At 37.2% G+C, this 19,584-nt stretch overlaps 3 protein-coding genes across 4 annotated transcripts; 2 read left to right on the forward strand and 1 right to left on the reverse strand.

Moving 5' to 3' along the window:
• Positions 1–2,580: 2,580 nt before the first annotated feature.
• LOC110853939 (zinc finger protein Xfin) lies at positions 2,581–4,933 on the reverse strand. The gene is made up of 3 exons (XM_022102312.2): positions 4,854–4,933; positions 4,697–4,780; positions 2,581–4,559 (listed from the first exon to the last, which is right to left on the reverse strand). Exon 3 carries the CDS (start codon positions 4,478–4,480, stop codon positions 2,927–2,929), a length of 1,554 nt encoding a protein of 517 aa, XP_021958004.1. The 5' UTR covers positions 4,481–4,559; positions 4,697–4,780; positions 4,854–4,933; the 3' UTR covers positions 2,581–2,926.
• Positions 4,877–6,846, forward strand: LOC110853920 (gonadal protein gdl). Of its 2 annotated transcripts, none has more exons than XM_022102282.2 (5): positions 4,877–4,951; positions 5,044–5,191; positions 5,269–5,429; positions 5,493–6,349; positions 6,421–6,846. In XM_022102282.2, the coding sequence occupies exons 2-4, from the start codon at positions 5,076–5,078 to the stop codon at positions 5,780–5,782; spliced, it is 567 nt and encodes a 188-aa protein (XP_021957974.1). In that variant the 5' UTR covers positions 4,877–4,951; positions 5,044–5,075; the 3' UTR covers positions 5,783–6,349; positions 6,421–6,846. The 2 variants fall into 2 exon arrangements, with proteins under 2 accessions (XP_021957974.1, XP_021957975.1); XM_022102283.2 differs by having other exon boundaries at positions 4,902–4,951; positions 5,026–5,191.
• Positions 6,424–6,759, forward strand: LOC110854138. Its single transcript, XM_022102538.1, has one exon. It carries the CDS (start codon positions 6,424–6,426, stop codon positions 6,757–6,759), a length of 336 nt encoding a protein of 111 aa, XP_021958230.1.
• Positions 6,847–19,584: the final 12,738 nt, after the last annotated feature.

The raw sequence follows: 19,584 nt of genomic DNA on the forward strand, positions 1-19,584 counted from the left end.
TGAAGTGTTCATAATATCGAGAGGTTTTTTTTTCTAAGTAATTTTTGCATTGTACTTTAAGTTATACGTTGTAAAGGTTACATGTAAGTATTGTAAACTGTGTACTATTACAGGATTCGATAACGACAAATATAATGACTGAATGAAAATGACAATGAGAAATTTGTCGGATGATTGAGAAAAGTTAGGTGAAAAGAGAACAAGCTGCGTAGATTATGCACTTTGATACGTTTTCACCAACCAATTTAGTCATGTAATCGTTCAAATTAATGTGAAGTGTATATTTGTTTTGTTTTTTGGCATATTTTGCAAAAATCATGAAACTGCCATCTTTAACGGGGATTAAGTTCTTCCTCTTATTGATTTTCTCCGACTGGTGCTACTCTGATAAAATTACCGAAAATTCAATACGATTCTTAAAAATTTTCGAACGCTGTACGTTCCATATGTTCCTAAATCGTGAGAGTTTTATCCTTATCAACTCCAACCCCGTGATAATGGAAAATATTGGGAGTTTGAGATCTGGTTTTAATATTACGCCAACTTTAGATAATGTAAATCTATACTTTACTGCGGGACAAGATTCGCACGATCCACTAAAAGAAAAAATGTACAAAAATGTCCGTACAAAAGCTCATACAAGGTACGAAAATTGTTTCGTCACCTTAATCGACGTCTCTTGGATTCCTCGCCGAGTAAATTATTTTAAACATTCCATTTTAAAGACAATAATAGAAGGACTGATTTTCCTAAAAACGAATCCAGAATATATTATTTTGCAAGATCTGATTTCATCTCAACCTGATTTGTCCCCTTTTCTAACAAGTTCTTTACCTTTTCTCACTTTCCCTGCAAAATGTTTTGCAATCCTTGCCAATTTTGATAATGGGACTTGCTACGAGATGAGAATATTTGCTATATGTGCGACTTGTAAAACCTCAAAGAATATGATGGTACCAATTGAAAAGATAATGTCAAAAAGTGCAATAGAAAAACTGTGGTACAAGCTACACAAGAATTTAAATCGACTTCCCGTGAGAATCAATAACATTAATTTAGAAATGCCAAGAATAACTTGTGGCTCGCCGGAGACAGGGTTGGGAATGTCTGAGGCGTTCTGTGTGACAACAACGCTTCGGGTGCACTACAATTTTACTTTGGGTAAAATTAGCCCGTATGGAATAGTTTATAACATGTACATAATGAATAGTCAAGCAATAGAGGTGAGCCAACAGCATAATATGCAGTAATTTCCTTAATATCACCCTGACCAATATTTAAGGTCAAAGGTGACTAAAATTTGATATTAATTGTGTCATTGAGAATTAATAATTAATTGTGGCCCATTTTCTTGCAGGCAAATTTCATCCAAAAATCAAACTTCCGATTTTCCTGGATGAATTATGGCTGTACTTACAACCGTTTCAATTTCAAACTTTTTTCTGTCCCAAACTCCGGAAATTATGCAGCCCTTCTTCTTCCCTTTGACGTTTTCACCTGGTTCAGTATCTTCATCTGTGCCATTGCTGTAAACGGACTGCTTTTCCTGATTCTTTTTACCAGGGACAGAATTCACAATCAAACCATGTCCATCCTATTCTGGACGGTGACAACGCTGCTGGACCAATCGAACAAAATCCACTTTCACTCCCAAAACAATAAGCCCCCAGACTACCTTCCTACCCGAGGACCACCCTTGGTTCTCCTTGGTAGTTGGTTGATAAGTGCGTATTTTCTAGGAAATTTGTACAAAGGGGCGATGTACTCTTGTCTAACGTCCTTGATTCTTCCAACTGTTCCAACGAATTTGCAAGGTCTTGTTTTGGGGTCAGACATTCCAATCATGACGACAAGCAGTCATCGTCAAAATGGGGCAAATGGGTCAAGAATTGTCTCGACGTTGCACGAGCTCGTGATTCCCCAATTAATTAATGTCCTCGATAAGAACTACAGTTTGTACAATGTTCTCCAAAGAATTAAGAATACTTCGGCATTCTTTCGGGACCTGCCTCGGTACGAAGTGGCGAGAAACGTGTCAGAAGGGCAATTTTTAAATTCGTCGACCGGTAAGAGTATGATGATTCCTGATAATTTTGCGATACTGGATGCCGACGCGGATCTGATCCCGTTAACGAGTGCGATTCGCCTCTTTCCGAAATATTTGCCTATTGTGAACAACGAGGCGGACAGTTTTTACACCGTCCTAACGCCTTGGATTATCATGAGGAATTTCTTCGACCCCATTTTCATCGGTGGAATTGCTCGCCTCGTCGAATCTGGAATGTATCAGAGATGGGGAGAAAGTAATCGGGACATTAATTTACTACTTGAAATACAAAGATTTAAAGGGGTAAATAACATTAGTACGGAATTTGCCAAAGTTGTGTTTGCTAGAGAGATGAGATCTTCATATTTTTCGAGTGGAGAGTCCGTCCCGTTTCATAAATTAAGGGTGCCTGTCGTCATATGCTTGTTTTTTGCGGGGCTGGGATTAATAAGTTTTTTTATTGAGTGTATCACCAGAAAAGTTAAATTTAGTGTTAAGGTAGTGGATTATGATAATAATTTTTTGGATAGTAATTTTTCGGGATATGGTAAACCCAAACGGTGGTAAAGTCTTTATTACTCAAACTATTTATTATTATTATTAGTAATCAATTGGTTAACAATACATTAAAAAATATGAATAAGAATGAACCTGAATGATATGATTTTTTTAACACTAATATTTCACCTACTTGATTGAGCCCGTATTATGCAATTAATTAATAGTTTATATTCAGTCAGGGTACAGCTTTAGTGGAACAATTCCATATGTGATTTGAGACTTTCATCACTGCCAAATCGTCTACCATCGCAGAAATTACATTTTAATTTGTCCAGTTGGTCGTCAGGTTGAGAGTCGTTATCTTCTGATTTTTCCTCCTCACAGGATTTCCAGCCTCTTTGAGGATAACATCATTCTGATTTTCTTTTTGATGGATTTCGGATTGTCTGAAATACGATGGGTCGTATTGACCATGTTATTTGAATGGAAGGTCCTCTTATGTTTGAGAAACTTATCATAATCAGAAAAGTTAATGTTACAAGAATAACATGTAATTAAATAAGTTTCTGTCTTCTCTATCCCGTCAAACTGAGACGCTGGTTCTTCATACGTTATCCCAGGATGCATCGTTTTCATGTGAAACTTAAAAAAGTCTCTTCTAGCAAATTCCCTGTTTGGGGAACAAACGTCACACTTGTATTGCTTTGTGGCCTGATGAATGCTCATCATATGTCGTTTGAGATCTGATAATCGCTTATACGAATTGGAACACTTGCTGCATGCAAATGGCCGATGGCTAGAGTGTGTTAAAAGATGTTTATTCAAGGTCCCAGGGTCCTTAAAACTACTCCCGCAAAGTTTACACTTATAGTTACGACCTTTGTCTGATACGCTGTTGTGAGATTTAGCATGTTTATCAAGTGTTTCTTGATCTCGGCAGGCTCTGCTACAAATTTTGCAGGAATACGGTCGCTCCAATGTATGTTTCCACATGTGATGCTCAAACGTGTATAGAAAAGCTGGTATGTGACCGCAAAAATAGCAGATTAATTTTCCTGGAGGGAGGTACGGGATATAATTTGCATGTTGGCTTGAATTTCGGTTTATGGGTCTTATGCTTCGTCTTTTTTTGCGTTGGACTGTTTGAAGTGTGGAAGTATTTTTATTCTGGGGGATTCTTTCAGTTGGTGGATGCATTTCTGGCTCTGGTTCCTCAAAATCTTCAATATCTTCAATCTCTGGAGGAACAAAGTCTGGATCATCTTGATCATCGTCTTCAATGCTTTCTTCGCTTTCACTCGAAATTTCTTCATCAAGGTGTTTCGATAGCATGTGAGAATGAAGGGCGTCAAAAGTTTTAAAACATCGGAAGCATAAGTGGCACGAATGAGAATATTGTGTTTTATTGTCATCATTGTCTTGACTCTTGTCTGGAGTCTCCTCTTTCTTGACAATATTCAGGTCAGGCTTGATTTTGGCAATTAAATTACTAGGCTCTTCTGGTAATAAGTTCCCATTGAAATGTGTTTGAAGGTGGCTGTCAAAAGTTTCAGAGTTTGAACAGTATTTTTCACAAATGTAGCATTGCATAGAATTTTGTGAATCCTTTTCAATTGTGCAAATAGTAGCTTGAGCTTCATCTCGTATCACAGTTTCTTCAGGAGGAGGGGGAGGAGGATCCTTAGCAATTATGGTTCCCTTTTGCTTCTGCTGTAACCAAATTTTTAATGCCTGTTTTCCTGATCCTTTCTGTGGCTGTGTGGATCTTTTGATAATTTTGGAAAACGATAATGGGACCGCTTTTATTACTTTTTTCGGCGGCGACGACGATGATGATATTGGTTTTTCATCGAGATGAACCTTTGCAACATGATCTTTCAACGCCTCAATGGTGGTAAATTGCTTCTTGTGAATTTCGCAGGTGAAATACATTTTGTTATGTCACGCCCACCATTCGACAGAGATCCACGGCATCCACGCCCATCCAAGATCACAACGTAATTGTCCGACTCTGAAAATAAGTTAAACAATAAGATTTGCATTCCTTACATGTTGAAGTGGCAATATTTTCATACATGAATTTAGAAAGTCTAACTGAAATTGAGTGAAATATGAGATTCAGTAATTTGAATTGAATACTGCACTTACAATTAATCCATAAACCTGGTGAACCATACCCCCAGTTAATCAAGTTCCAATCTGCTTAGTTTTGTCCTTATCTTGTCCTCTTTGCTGAAAAAGAAAGTGTTTGCGAATTATTTTTTGCATATTCATGTTATAATTGGATCGATACAAAATTACTTACGATGGGTTTATTATTGAGATTATGTACAATGGGGCAAATAAATACAACCCGCCAAACACCACTTTCATTGTAGATCGTCGCTCAGGAGTTTTGTTTGGGTAACAAAAATTTAACAACAAACTAACCTTATCAATGTCCTAATCCTAAATATAAGATCTTATCGCATTAACAGCTAAAAATAATCTTTAAGGTCATCATTAAGTACGGGTCCATTTTGCAGAGATGTCGACCTCGGCCCTCGCTCCATCCTCGAGCGCCGTGGAGAAAGCTCAGCAGCTCCAAAACCGGCTTTATTTCATCCTTGAAAAGCTTCAGACCCTTGCTCGAGACTTGCCATCGTAAGAACAAAGTTTAATTCTTAATGGTTTACAGCATATGTATCAAATTTGGATTTTCAATTGTATGCTTGTCGTAGGAAATATCAACAAAGAATTAACCTCGATTTGCTCAGCGGAATTGCAAATTGTTTATTACACGACACAATATTCGAAATTGTCAAAGGTCTTAAAGAAATTCAAGATGTGACGGAAAAACATTTGTTCCAGACGAGACTTCAGCTTTTGGAAACTCATCGAGGTGAGATTAAATAAATGGAGATAGTAAATGCCTAGGTTGATAAGTTGCCATCATTTATTTTAGTTCAGCGACAGCATCAAAAAGACAAGGATGGAAAAAATCCAACTTATGAAAAGGAAAAACTGAAATTGGTCGCTCGTCAGAAATTGGAGGTGAAGCAGAACGACATGAAAATTGCAATGCAGCTGGACCAGAAAGTCAGTGACCAGCAGGTGATGCTCGAGAAAGCTGGCGTTCCTGGATTCTTCGTCAGCAATAATGCTGCAGACATTAGGCTTCAAATGTACCTCTTAGAATTTATACTTAAATTAAGTGTAATGCCATTACCTCAAGTTTCTTTGGATGACAGCTAGTTGACGAATATATGTACATAAATAGCATGTTATTGACTTGTTTTGAACATATCACATATCAAAAGTATTATTAACTGATATAGCTGTGATATGTATAATAATAATTGCCTATAATTATGATGTCAACATTACGGTTCCAGCGTCTGCTAAAAGAAAATAAGAGATGAAGTTTTTAAGATTATGAGGCTGACTTATCTTTATAGTTTTAACAGCCATAATTTCCTTCATTTTTTTGACCGGCTAGTTGTACAAAATTGGACGAGTCAAGCAACAACTATGATTTCACGACACACATTAAACCATTGTTTGTTGTGACACCGGATATGTTTAAAATAATTTTACATACTCGTTAGTAGAGATATCTTATCTTTGTTTATTAATCTAATGATTAACTTTGTCTAGACCGTAAATGTTTAATGTGAGACTGCCGTAGTCATTGCCAAGAAATTCCAGTTTGTAACTTTCGTCCGGACTGGTTATACCGACAGACTAGCAATAAACATTGAAATTAAAATTTAACAACACATTTCCGCATTTCTTTTACCAGAATCTTCAATTTATTTAGTCGTAAGTTGACAAAGTAGCATTTCATAATATGCAAAACTAAATTAAGTCGCTTCATAAAATTTTTATTCCAGAAAATGGAAATCAATGTAGACCCGCATTACTTTCACCTTATCGAAAGTGGTGCTAAAACCGTGGAAGGAAGATGTGGCACTGAACGATACAAAAATCTGCAACCTAACGATTTTATCATGTTCGTCACCGACGATGATAACACACGCCTCCCCGCAAAAGTGTCCCTTATCGTGAAGTACCCCTCATTCAAGGACATGCTCACCAACGAAGGGATTGAAAACTGTCTTCCTGGAGTATCCGATCTTGACGAAGGTGTCAAAATCTATAGGTCGTTCCCTGGCTATGCCGAAAAAGAAGCGGCCTTTGGCGTTATCGCGATCCGATTCAAACTTATTTAAGCAAAAAAGCAGTAAGAGTTTCATTCCGAGTAAATCATTTCAAATCTAAATGTTCTAATAAATTTAACTTTTCCAATTTATAACAAATGCTAACTTATCTCGTGATATTTATTAACATGATTTTAGATTTTCCCATCACCTGAATTAACACCATTTATTTAGCAGACACCACCATGAAAATAATGTTCCGGATAATCGTATCATCATTACTTTACAACATTGTATTATGCAAATTTATACATATGAACTGATCCCATGATAGCATATCACATCACACTTTTCCGTATTTATAATTAGTCCACATATCTATTGAATCACCATCACGATTATGAAGAGCACGAGGAGGAGTAGCTGAATCATCGAGCTATTATTTAGTCAGGCATGCATAAGGTGAGGGTCATCTCCGTAAGTGACCTTCGTCCGGAGAAGCCGGTTGTTTTAGTGCACTCCACTTTTTTGGCGTGGCAATGAGGTGTCCTCGGTGGCCGTGGAAACCCGTCGTCAAGAATTCAAGATCAAGGTCCCTGGATCCAATCTGGTATTGACATTGAACACACGAGCTGGCATTGAGCGCTTGGTGCACCGGCCTTGCTAAATGCTAGCTGGCTTTTGTAGTTGTCCAAAGTACATACCTAATAATGTATTTAATATATGCATAAATAATGCCACAACATTTTGGCACACTATTCGCACACTTGCAAACTTGTTCAGCAGAGATCTGCTAACATCATATAGCAAGTGCAAGGACATTGTGATGAGGGGTTGTTGATCAGCTTGCGATAATTTATGTGATGATATGAGATGAGATGATCCAACCTGTAGAGTATTTTTACGTAGGTTTTTTTTTCGCACGGCCCCCTCGTCTCATTTTTGGAAGGATTTTTTTTGCCAGAAATTTTATTTTCAAGCTTCCAGACAGTTATGTAATTAATTAATTAATGTGAGTTCCGTATTTTTTAAATAATTGGGGGTATCTTTAAACTATGTCTCATTTTCCATTTCGACCCTGACATTGATATTGACATTTGCACATTGGTCGCATCTCATGCATCTCGACAACTATATTTATACATAAAAATTGCAAGGTTGCCCTCCTCTCACTCGTGTCTGCAATACCTATTTACTAAATATACAGCCATGCAGTACTAACTAACTATACGTGTACATACAGACACTGACAAGTCTGCGAGGATGATTGCATAAAAATGTGTGACCTTTTCTATCACACTCGCATTTTTATTACTGTCCAACCTTCCGTCTCAATCAGTACATACGTTGCATGCATATTTCCGAACAAATAAATAATAATGAACTCTTCCACAGATCCGATTTATGTTGGTCTCTATTATAAATGGGACGTCACCAACCAAACCACACGCCAAGGACGGCCCGGTTATCCTAAAACTTTCCGGACGCGAAAAAATATATTTATCATGCATCATCGCCCCATGAGTTTTGCGAGTGGTACCGTTTGACTAATTCCATGAACTGAACTTCGCATCATCTCTGAGTCACGACTTCTGGATGACGCAAATGAAATGAAGAGTAGACGACGCCACACAAATTCTCGGAGGAGCGAGTCCATTCCGGATGGAGGATCACCACACAAGGACGAAGCGTGGCGTGGTATTGCTGATTGTGTGACTTGGATTGATTTTGTGCAACAAGGTGAAAGCTAGCTTCATGTCCCGACCTTCCTCTCCCGTCTTTCTTCGGGTACGCAGATCTTACAGAGTCGCCTACACTGAACGGACTGAGTGGAAAATAAGGCAGTTCAAGTTGGACAAAAAAGGGGAAATGTGTCCTGGAACGGAGGAGTAGTGTACATAATATTGTATGTACATATACATATGAATTATGAAATTTGGTGGAAATTTAAAAAACATGTGCATTATATGTACATATATTCGAGCAGAGGTGTCAAACAGGTCATGTTCTGGAACGAGTAGTGTGAATTATTATGAAATTTTATGGAAAATTTTGTAAAAAAAAAAGATGTGCATACTCATATATATCTTCGAGCAGGGGTATCAAACAGGTTATGTCCTAGCGTGAATTATGAAATCTCATGGAAAATTTTAGAAAAAGATGAATACATAAATATGTGGGATCAAATAGGTCTGGATTTTCGTTGATATCCGAACTAATACATAAGTTACTGCTTTTTATCGCGTCAGTGTATGTATTAACTTGTTGAGCGTAATAATGGACTAGTCGAGAAAACTTGGGCGAGGAAAAGTATGCAACTTAGAAGGGGAGCTTGCGAGGTTGATAATAACAGATCTCGATGCCCTTTGGATATGTGATAGGGTCTCATGAGTGTACTAAAACCCTGAAGTGGTTTGACTCCATGGCCACATTTGCGCCCGCCACACCCACTCAAAAATGCCCATAAAACGCTTTCACTCCAGTTTTCACTCACTCAAATCCACGCCAAAAATCCAATTTTACTCGGATTTTGAAATTTCTTTCACCATTACGCTCCCAGATAGTTGCTTTCTTCAATTCCATATCAAACTCAATTTTGCTGATGATTATTTCGCAGGCGTAATTTGAGTTGTTGATTACTACAACAATCCTCATTCAGAATTTCAAATTTTAAAAATACTAAAAATTTCGAAAAAATTGGGTTTGATATTGGATTGAAGTAAGCAACTATCTGGGAGTGTAATGATGAAAGAAATTTCAAAATCCGAGTAAAATTGGATTTTTGACGTGGATTTGAGTGAGTGAAAACTGGAGTGAAAGCGTTTTATGGGCATTTTTGAGTGGGTGTGGCGGGCGCAAATGTGGCCATGGAGTCAAACCACTTCAGGGTTTTAGTACACTCATGGGACCCTACCACATATCCAAAGGGCATCAAGATCTGTTATTATCAACCTCGCAAGCTCCCCTCCTTAGCGTCGCATATATGTAAGTAAAATATGTAACCATGATTCATCATGCGACTACTATACCCGACCCGACCCAAGCAAAACGGAGCTCTCATTTATGAGCTCGAGAGAAGCACTATAGTCTCTCCTTGAATCGCACGAGACACAGTTTTTTAGGTTGGGGAAGTTGGGAAGTGGATCAGACTCGGGTGTTGAAGGACGGGCCGGGCTTGGTATCTCCGAATTGGAGGTCAACGTCGCCTTGAGACGCAATCCCAATGTCAACGGCCACCTTCCCCACCCTTCGTCCCGACCAAAACTCGCCCAACCCGTGGCATTGGGGGTGGTGGAGAAGGGCAAACGTTGTACTTGCACGTACGAGCCCAATGTCGGAGGCACAATTGAATGCATGTGATACGTAAAAAGTAAGGTAGAGTTTGGTAGAGGTTATTTTCTTGAAGTCTGAAACGCAGTAAGGACAATTTTCTGTGGTTATGTAAAAAGAACGTGGAAATTGTGTAGTCCAGGGGAAATTGGGTAGGGAAATTTGGATATGTGCATACGTAAGGAAATGAAATTGGGAACCGGAAATAAATTATAGAAATATTGTGCGGTTAATTTTTTGTGAATTTGCGAATTTTGGCAGACTGAATTGCATACCAAACTGAATGAAATTGTGAACCGGAAACAAATTAGTATGGTTGCAAATCTGAAAATATTGTGCGGTTAACGATTCGAATGCAAAAATAATTTACGTAACATACGTAACATACCAAACTGCAAGTTCCTATTCTCTTATTCAACCCAACTTCAGGGTCAGCCACGCCACGGAGTCAAAGTCCGAGGAAAGGCTAAGAACCCGTAGGCGTCATACTATATGAAAAAAGCATAGTTTCTCTCTTACATATGCTAGCTGACTCTGGCTAAAATTGCTCCCAAGTGTGGACTCTCTTATCATCAGCCCGGGTCCAATAAACTTGGCTAATCGATCAATCACACTTCTTTTACGGGGTTAAGTATCAATAAATAAGTGGAAAATGCAACCAGTGGATTAGATTGGATTTACGTAGTAGAGATTTTTAAATATGCAAAAAAATTGCAAACTTGCAAAACTGCAAAATTTGATGCATGGATTGCATTCCTGTTGAGTATGTACACACAAATTAAAAACTTTAGTATATACGCCGCAGCCTGAAAATTAGCCAGGCATGCGAAACCCTCCTCATTACTCAGATTGGAATCTTCACTCAACACGGGCAGCCATACTCAACCCCGGAGAAAGTAAGCTATCCATTCACCCTGAAATTGTGGCTGTCGGGCTGTCAGAGTGAAAGCCATAATGTCGAGCATCATACATACATACATCTCTGTACTTAAAAATGCGACTGAACCGAAATTGAGGAGGCGTGCATTTGACGTCAATCTAATGACGGGCAATATCTAAGTTCTCCTCTCTCTCTGCTACATCATCACTCTCATATTCTCATGATCCACTCTCTGCCACCAGGTCGTCCATATTGTGCAAGGTTTGCTCGTTGTGCCGTCCTTGGCCCTGAATTCTGGAGCAAAACCAACCTTGGTATCGTGGATGACCTTCTGCCGCGGCTGGAGTAACCTTCGACGGAGGCTTCAAGGTCCTCCTCCACGTCCTACGCAACCAACTGCTCCCGTTTCTGAGGAAAGGTCTCCCTCTGCTACCCGACCTACCTAAAAGTGGGAACTCAACCCCCCGGACCCGACGCCAACTCACCCAACCAACCCACCATCCTACACCCAATCCGGCAGAGTCTACTATTCACGGCGTTATTATTTCGCGAATTTGCGAATTTAACCTCGCACAACATACATTACATACACAAGTCTGGTCGAGTATAAATGTATGGTTGGAGTGAGGAGAGGCGATTGACGTAACCAGCCAAATATGCCATTTAATACATATCATTCCCCTCCAAGAAGAAGAGTGTAATATACAAATCGTACTCCTTGTTGTGCAAGGTTTTATGTGCTGTGCTTAAAGGAACGCTTGGGTGAGACGCGTTTAGTTTAATGGACTGATTTTCCTCGACCCTGTCCACACGGTATTGGACGGATGATGATACTTTTCCTTAGCCGATTTGGCCGTGGCATTGACATTCAACGCTAACTTTGATGATGATGACATTGAACACAATTGGCAAACCATTTTTTGTACAAAGTACATAAATAGAAGAGATAAGTTCAGTAATTGGATGCACTCATCCGTTTCATATGATAACAAATAAATGAATAAGTGCGTAATTAAAGGTGTAATTGCCTAATTAAATGCTATTTAGTAAATTGTCTCATTAAGCAAAATCGTCATGTACATACGTAATTTACTAATGACTTAATTAAATCTCGGTTAAGTTTTAATTATCCTTGCAATAATTTGTCTCACTTTAAATTTAGCTATTAAATTAAACTCATTTTCTAGCTAGGTTTTCCTAATATGACCATTTAGTCATACTTCAAAGTCATTTCATAACGTGCAAAATTTTCATATCGCGATTTATTTACGTATCCCAATTAAAGCTATAATAATAACAATAACCTTTCGTACATATGCAGCATAGGGAAGTGAGCAGCAAAACTATTCAATGCATACATATATGCCCACCTAGAGAATTAATTCCTGCATCTACCACTCACCCTGACTCAGATGATAAGGTCAATGTTAAGGTCACATCTTGGGAGATGATCTTGAACAATTGGTTTCACATTGGGTAAGGTTAAATTCATGGACGTTTGGCAACAGAGAAGTTTGGAGAATCCAGACAAGGTTGGATAAAGGTTGAGACAAGGGTAAAAAGTTTAACAAAAATTCGGAGCCTTCGACTTCGGTGATTTCCTCAACAAAAAATCGTTCACAAGGATTTGTCAAGGGTGAACCTTGACCATGGTTGATCAGACGAGATCTCAAGTTGATTAAATAAATGAAAAAACGTGACAATGGAGCAGACCGACTTCCGCGTATGGACCATGGTTAATGTGCAGCCATTCATTATCAAGCATGTCATTACATTACCCATGCCGTGCCAATTTATACATTAAAAGTTGTGCAAATCTGTGCAAATTGGAGTATCACTATGCACCAGACACGATTCAAAATAGATTTATTTTTATACATACGCATCTGTCGCCAGCAGTTGTCTAATACGCATAATAAATGATTAATTGGATTATGCAGAAAATTCATTAAAATATTTTTGTCGAATATCTGAAATAACAAATTTTTGCACATTTTCGCACATTTTTGCAATATAAATGTTGCAAATACGGCGTCGTTATAATTTTGATTATTAATTGGATTATGTATACAGAAAATTCATTTCAATAATTTTGTCATAAAGTTCATGCTTAAAATAATAATCAAATTTTTGCAATTTTTGCACATTTCTTCAATACAAATCATGCAAATACAGTGTCGTCATAATTTTGATTATCTATTAATTGGATTATGTATATGTACAGAAAATTAATCGAAATGATTTTGGCATAAAGTCCGTGTCTGAAATACATAGTAAATTTTTGCACATTTTCGCAATACAAATCTTGCAAATGAGTACAATACCGTCATAATTTTGCTCTTCACATGCCCAAAGACTTCCTCATCTCTCCCATTTCTCCTCGAGAACCGACCTCTTCTCCACAAAATAACCTCTCAATTTTGTCCAAAGACATTGAAGCATTCCTCTTTCCGTGCTGAATCCCTTCCTCAAACCTATGAAGTCAAGGCATGGTCATGGACTTGAATTGAACGCACAGCATTCACACAATGGGGAAATGATCTCGACTTTTTGTGGAACGGGGCCAGCTCAAGAACAATTAGAGGACAATAATTCAATTATTTATGTATGTATCAGGAGGACCAAATTAAACCCCAACCTCAATAATGTAATAATGTTAATATGCATAATGGATGCTAGAAATCAAGGAAGTTTACAACATGATACGAGTCTAAATTTGTACATAATTTGTCCTTAAGTAAAATAAATGGGACAAGAACGAGCACCTAACACACTTCTTGTGCCTTGCTACACATAAACGTGAATGGATTTCTCCTTTGACTTGGCCAAAATGACCCAAAAATTATGTAAAGGGGGACACAGATTTCATTTTAGCCCTACTTTTAGCTCGCCTGTCCTACCTGCCGAGGTGGATACTGGGTTAGGAGAGACTCTAGATATTCTCGACTAAATTTACTCTTGAGCTTAAGTAACAGACAGAAGACGTGTGTGTCATGTGTCTGGTTGATTGATGTATAAAGGTCTCGTGCTAAAAAATCAGTGGGTTGTTTGTTGCCTAATAATAATAAATGGGTACACGTTATATTTCGAGGTTGTGAAATTATGTATGTGTGTAATACACGCGACAATGTAGGTATTTGTCTGTTTAATGAGAGGAAGGGTGACATACTTTGTAATTGATGAGTACATACTTGAAATTATAGAGATTAATTAAGTTTTGAGCTAATTTTTAATTATAATTTTGATATACGATCGAGATCGACGTGTCAAATCCAATCAATCAATTCGTTAAAGATGGGAGCTATAAAAAATAAAGAGTAATTTACAGATGAATGAATTAAACAGGATTCAAATCCGATGTAATTAATGACGATTAATTATAATTAATGAGTATTATGAATTCATTCAATATTATTCGTATCGATTGATTTGAAACAGTAATTGCAGAACTGATTGGAATTTGTATGTATGAATGTATTATGTGTCCAATTAAGTCAAACATTATTATGTACAAGCCTGCATAAATTCCCACATTTTTAGAATTTGGGAACATAAATTTAAATTCAACCAATATTTAAATATAACTGAAGAGATCGACATGCTACATCCAACCTATGAAAGACGGGAACTAAAAAAAATAATTGTCAATTTTAAACCTCTATTAATTTGAAACATTTGTAACATAATTGGATTGAAATTTGCTTACATTAAACCAATCAATCATTAAAGATTTCATACATAAGTTCCCACATACATTTTTAGAAATGGGGAAGTGCAACAGCAAATACAAATACATACACAACTTTAAAACTAGACATTCAAACTTATGTAATAAGTTTCTCTGAATATTACTGCATTATTACAATAAATTGCATTGCATATCCCTCTTGATTCGCGAATGCATTCGTAAATATGGTGGCGAAACCCAAGCATTCTATTTGATATCTAAATAATAAAAGGCCTTCCTTCCCTTTACGTAGCAAGGCTTTCACTTTCCAATCCCTGCAAGGATGGCGAGGAGGACTTGACGCTTTCGCTCGGCCGAATCTGTGTCACCACTTGGGTCAACTAGGTCACCAAGCCGCTCTCCAGCAGGAAACACAGCTTTCCATTCCTCCCCACACTTTCAATTTCGTTTCACAACAATCACAACCCCTCATTCTTCGATGGACGTGAGACGAAACTTTCGCATTTTTAGACAGAATTAGTAATAGAATGCAATGCTGGCTGATATAGTTCCATTGTTAAATGGGCAAAGTCGTTCCTATCAACAAGCCGTTAACATGGTAAAGATTCACATCGACAGGGAACGATTATGTAAAAAAAATGCAAAAAAAAGTCTTCCGCTTATGTAACAGCTCACGCGTTGCATGTTTGTAAATATGTACATAAACAAATAGCATCAGTAGTATATGTCCAATCCAACAATGCAATGGTGTTGTATAGCAAAAGTTAGTAATGCAACTTGTTCTCTAATTTGACATGCTAACACAAATTGGTGTAATGTAATTGGAGAGATTTTTATGTGCAGTGTGTGGTCAACAATTTGGACGTGATTTGATTAGATATGATTTTAATGTGTATGTATTTAGGAATTTTGGGATAAAATTTTGGTTAAAATTTTGGTTAATTGTGGTTAAAATTTTGAGAATATGTCTTTGTCTCAAATTCCCCACTTCGAATTACCTTGTCATCTAACGATTCTTGCTTATTGTGTGAACATAATAATTTACGATTTGTAGTCAATTTACATTTGGGAACTTATCTACCAAAAATTTACACTCATGATTGCTCCCAAAAACCAATAATTGATTTCTGAAAGGACCAGACCAAAAAATTGCGACAATCCAATCCACCACTTCCTTTCCCTTCTTATCATTGCCTATATATTTATCTAGGTATGTAGAGGAAGGACTTCTCTCTCACCTACGTACGTACAAAATACCTAATAATTGTCGATTGCAGACGGTGGACAGACTTTCATTTTTTTCGCAACGTTGCATTGCATTGCACGCAATTTCCTCTTACATAACGTGTAGCAGGACACCCCCAGCGTTTAACGTGGCACGTCAATTTTGCCAACCTACCTCCCTCCGAGGTTCAAGTAAGGAGACCCATTTGAGCGAATTCTGCCTCAAATATTACTTGGACTCGACCAGACTTTTGCCTAACCACAGACAATATTGAATTGGTGTAGGAAATCAATTGGTATTTCGTACTGGGAGAATGGCACCCCTGAAATAACGAGGAAATTGGAGGAGATGGACTCTCCTTTAACAAGGCAAGCAGTTAGTTAGTTAATGATGAATATTAGTTAGTTTAATGTGTATGAAAAGAAGGGAAGGGTTGCTTCTGGTAGTGAGACGCGATTTTTGTTCCACGGCGAGAGAAACTATCTCAGTTTGGGTCCAACTCTGGTGGCGAGAGGAGAGGCAGGTTGAGACAAATTCTCATATCGTGTGTTCGCATGGTGTGTGTGGTTTTTAGCATTGATTAAAATTTTGGGGGATTAAAATTTCGAAATATTTTTTTTTTGGAATTGTAAATATTTTTTAAATTTTGTTGAAGTTGAAAGTCGTAAATGGTTTTAATTTTTTTTTAATGAAATAAGCAAATATGGTTTGTATATTTTTTACATTTGAGATTTATAAACATACTTTTTTGCAGCGATTATTTTTTAAATAATTTTTTACAATCGAAATTCGTAAATACTTTCGAAAATTATTTACAGTTGAAATTCTTAAATATTTTGTGTATATTTTTTTAGAATTGAAATTCGTAATATTTTGTGTATATTTTGTTACAATTGAAATTCGTGATTACATTTTTATTTTTTACAGTGGAAATTCGTAAATATTTTTTATCCATATTTATTTTGGTAATTAAAAATTCTCAAATTTTTGTATAAATAGATTCGTTTCATACGTATGCTTTAAAATTTTAATGGAACTTTAAATAATATTTTCATTTTGTGTCTCATTTTATCCCGAGTATGGAGATCACCACTTGGCGAATTTCCTCGCATTATTCGCATCTCTATGTACTAAATAAATTTGGATAGTTCTCTCCATTACAAAAACAAGCCAACAACATATGTCCAAATATACGTGCAAAATAATGAACTTTGCATCCCAATTTCACGGGTAAATGACACTCGTTCAAAAAACTGATGAAACCAAGAACATAAGTAAAGTTTGCTGTACTACGATGATGATATGATGATCATGATATGCAACTCGATATGCAACGTCTCACCCACCACACCAGTCTGCCTTTCAGAGCTGAACTCATTGAACTCATGGAATATTTTTTTGCTTGCAATTTTTAGCAACGTTTGTTGGCACTTGGCACCCATGCTTTGTTTCTCTAATCCAACATGCACGCCCAAAAGTTGAAGGATGACGATGATTGAATACGGACACGTGTAAGAATTTAGCGTGATGTCCAGTCGGCTATCGCGAAATAAATGACACCTCTTTGTTGTTTTGTTGGTACGAATAATTTGCCTGGAATTGCACACCAGCCAGCCAGGTTTTGGTTTGGGTTCAATAAACGCGACAAAATCGGCGATATGCACCCAGCTCCCGTGGTACTTCCTCTTGGTAACAATTACATTACAGCGTGTGGTGTGTACCCATATAACAGCATTCACTGCCTGTAATCGTATCGTACCACCGGTAATATTCAGCCATGAAAGTGGTTTAGCGTTCTGTGGAGCGGGTTCAATTGCCTTCAATGACTTCTATTCGTCATCCGTTGAACTTTTGCAGCCTTCAAATTCACATCTACGAAAAGACAACGGACTTGCCTCGTAAAGTGTAACCTTCAACCGTTCGGTCGTTCATGATCTGGTGTTGCTGTCCGGTCTTTGGTCTTTGAATCGTCAAGTTCAAATTGGCCGTTGTTTGTTGGTGTTGTTGGTAATAAATTATGACCACCTCGCTTACTCAACGCTTCCTTATCCGTATTGTGGTACGATTTTGGACAAAGTTTCCTGTGTAGCTACGAGATTACCATAAATAATTAATAGACTGTTCCGTCCGTGTTTATTTGTTGGGTATGAAAATGCATGAAAATTTTGGGCTGTTTGTGCATAAAATGCATCAATTCAAACACGTGAGAGTATGGGATAAAAATGGTTCATTTAATGTGCGCAGGAGAGTCCGTGTCCACGATATGACTAACTTTTGAGTTACGTAATAATGCATAATTCGATGTACATATCTCTGCCCATATTAGATTAAATTTAGTTCCGGTAGTTGTTCTGTAATGCTGACAAGTTGTGATCATTACTAGAAACTCGAAACCACATAGGAAATGGATTTGTGTTGTCAAAAGAGATTTCCAAACCCACGAGGAAAAAGAGAAATTCGATGGAAATAGAAATTAAAGGAGGAGGAAAGCGCAAGCCTGGCCGATTTCCATTCTGATTTTTGTAACTTCCGACTTTCATTTATTTTATTTAGAATTTAGAAACTGTTTGTGATGAGGGTCGTGTCAGTGTGTCAAGTAATACATAAATGAGAGAGAAGGAGAAAAGTAGAAAAGTGAAAGAGGACATATGAAAATTATTTGATTTCTATGCATGTATGGGCATATATGTAGTCACAATTGCATACATTTGTCTGTAGGAGAGACAATGGACAATCAAATTTTAATGAGATGACACAACATAAGTGTCTGAAATCGGAATTTCTGGGGGAAATTTTGCCTCAAAATTGTAATAATTCTTGTAATGTGTAAATTCTTGTTTTTATTCAGGAAAAGCTTTAAGCGTTGTACAGGAAATAACGTTCCCGATCTAACCGGTTTTAAATGAGATGACACAATTCATGGAATAAGTTTCTGAAATCTGAATTTCTGGGAGAAATTTCCCCAAACTTGCACAAAATTCTAATAATTCTTGTAACGTTTGAATTCAATTTTTTCATGAAAAGCTTCAACGTCATGCCAGAAAAAAAGTAATGTTCCTGATCTAACCAATTTTAATTGAGGTGATACAAATGCATGCAATAAGTTTCTGAAATCTGAATTTCGGTGCACTGTGCTAAATTTTCGCAAATTTGCACAAAATTCTAATAATTCTTGTAACGCTTAAGTTCTTAGTTTTTATAAGGAAAAAGCTTAAACGTTATGCCAGAAAGAAGAGTAACGTTCCCGATCTAACTGATTAAGCGTGCACACTTTTTGCACCGATTTTTTGCTCTTATCATGATATTTCTGCCCTCTTTTTTACCATAACGTGATAACCGTGATTCTGATGATGATGATGACTAACGAAGAATGAAATGGAATATAATGAGACAGAAATAATTGTGTAGAAATTTAGCTCAGTTTAGTAGGCTGAACAGTTTCACAAACCTTCTTTCCATCCAACCACGCGCAGCACGGCGATTTCTAACTCTTTCTTTTCCTACTTGTTGCCTACTTGATATCTATAAATTTGGGTATGTAGGAAAGTAAAGTAGTGATCGAACTAATGTGACACATTCCAAAAAATTTCTACACACATTTCAATTCTGCCTTCTATACCCTGCTTTCTTTTAACAATTTCTAAAAAATGAAATTCTTTTTTTCTTGTTCCGTGTTTCTAATAAAAATGGAACGCAGGCATATTTATTTGCTAATAGTTTTTCCTGCATGGAAAGTAAGGTACATATATGTAAATTAATTGACATCATCATTAT

Source organism: Folsomia candida, unplaced genomic scaffold (genome assembly GCF_002217175.1).
Source record: "Folsomia candida strain VU population unplaced genomic scaffold, ASM221717v1 Fcan01_Sc009, whole genome shotgun sequence".
Lineage (NCBI taxonomy): Eukaryota > Metazoa > Arthropoda > Collembola > Entomobryomorpha > Isotomidae > Folsomia > Folsomia candida.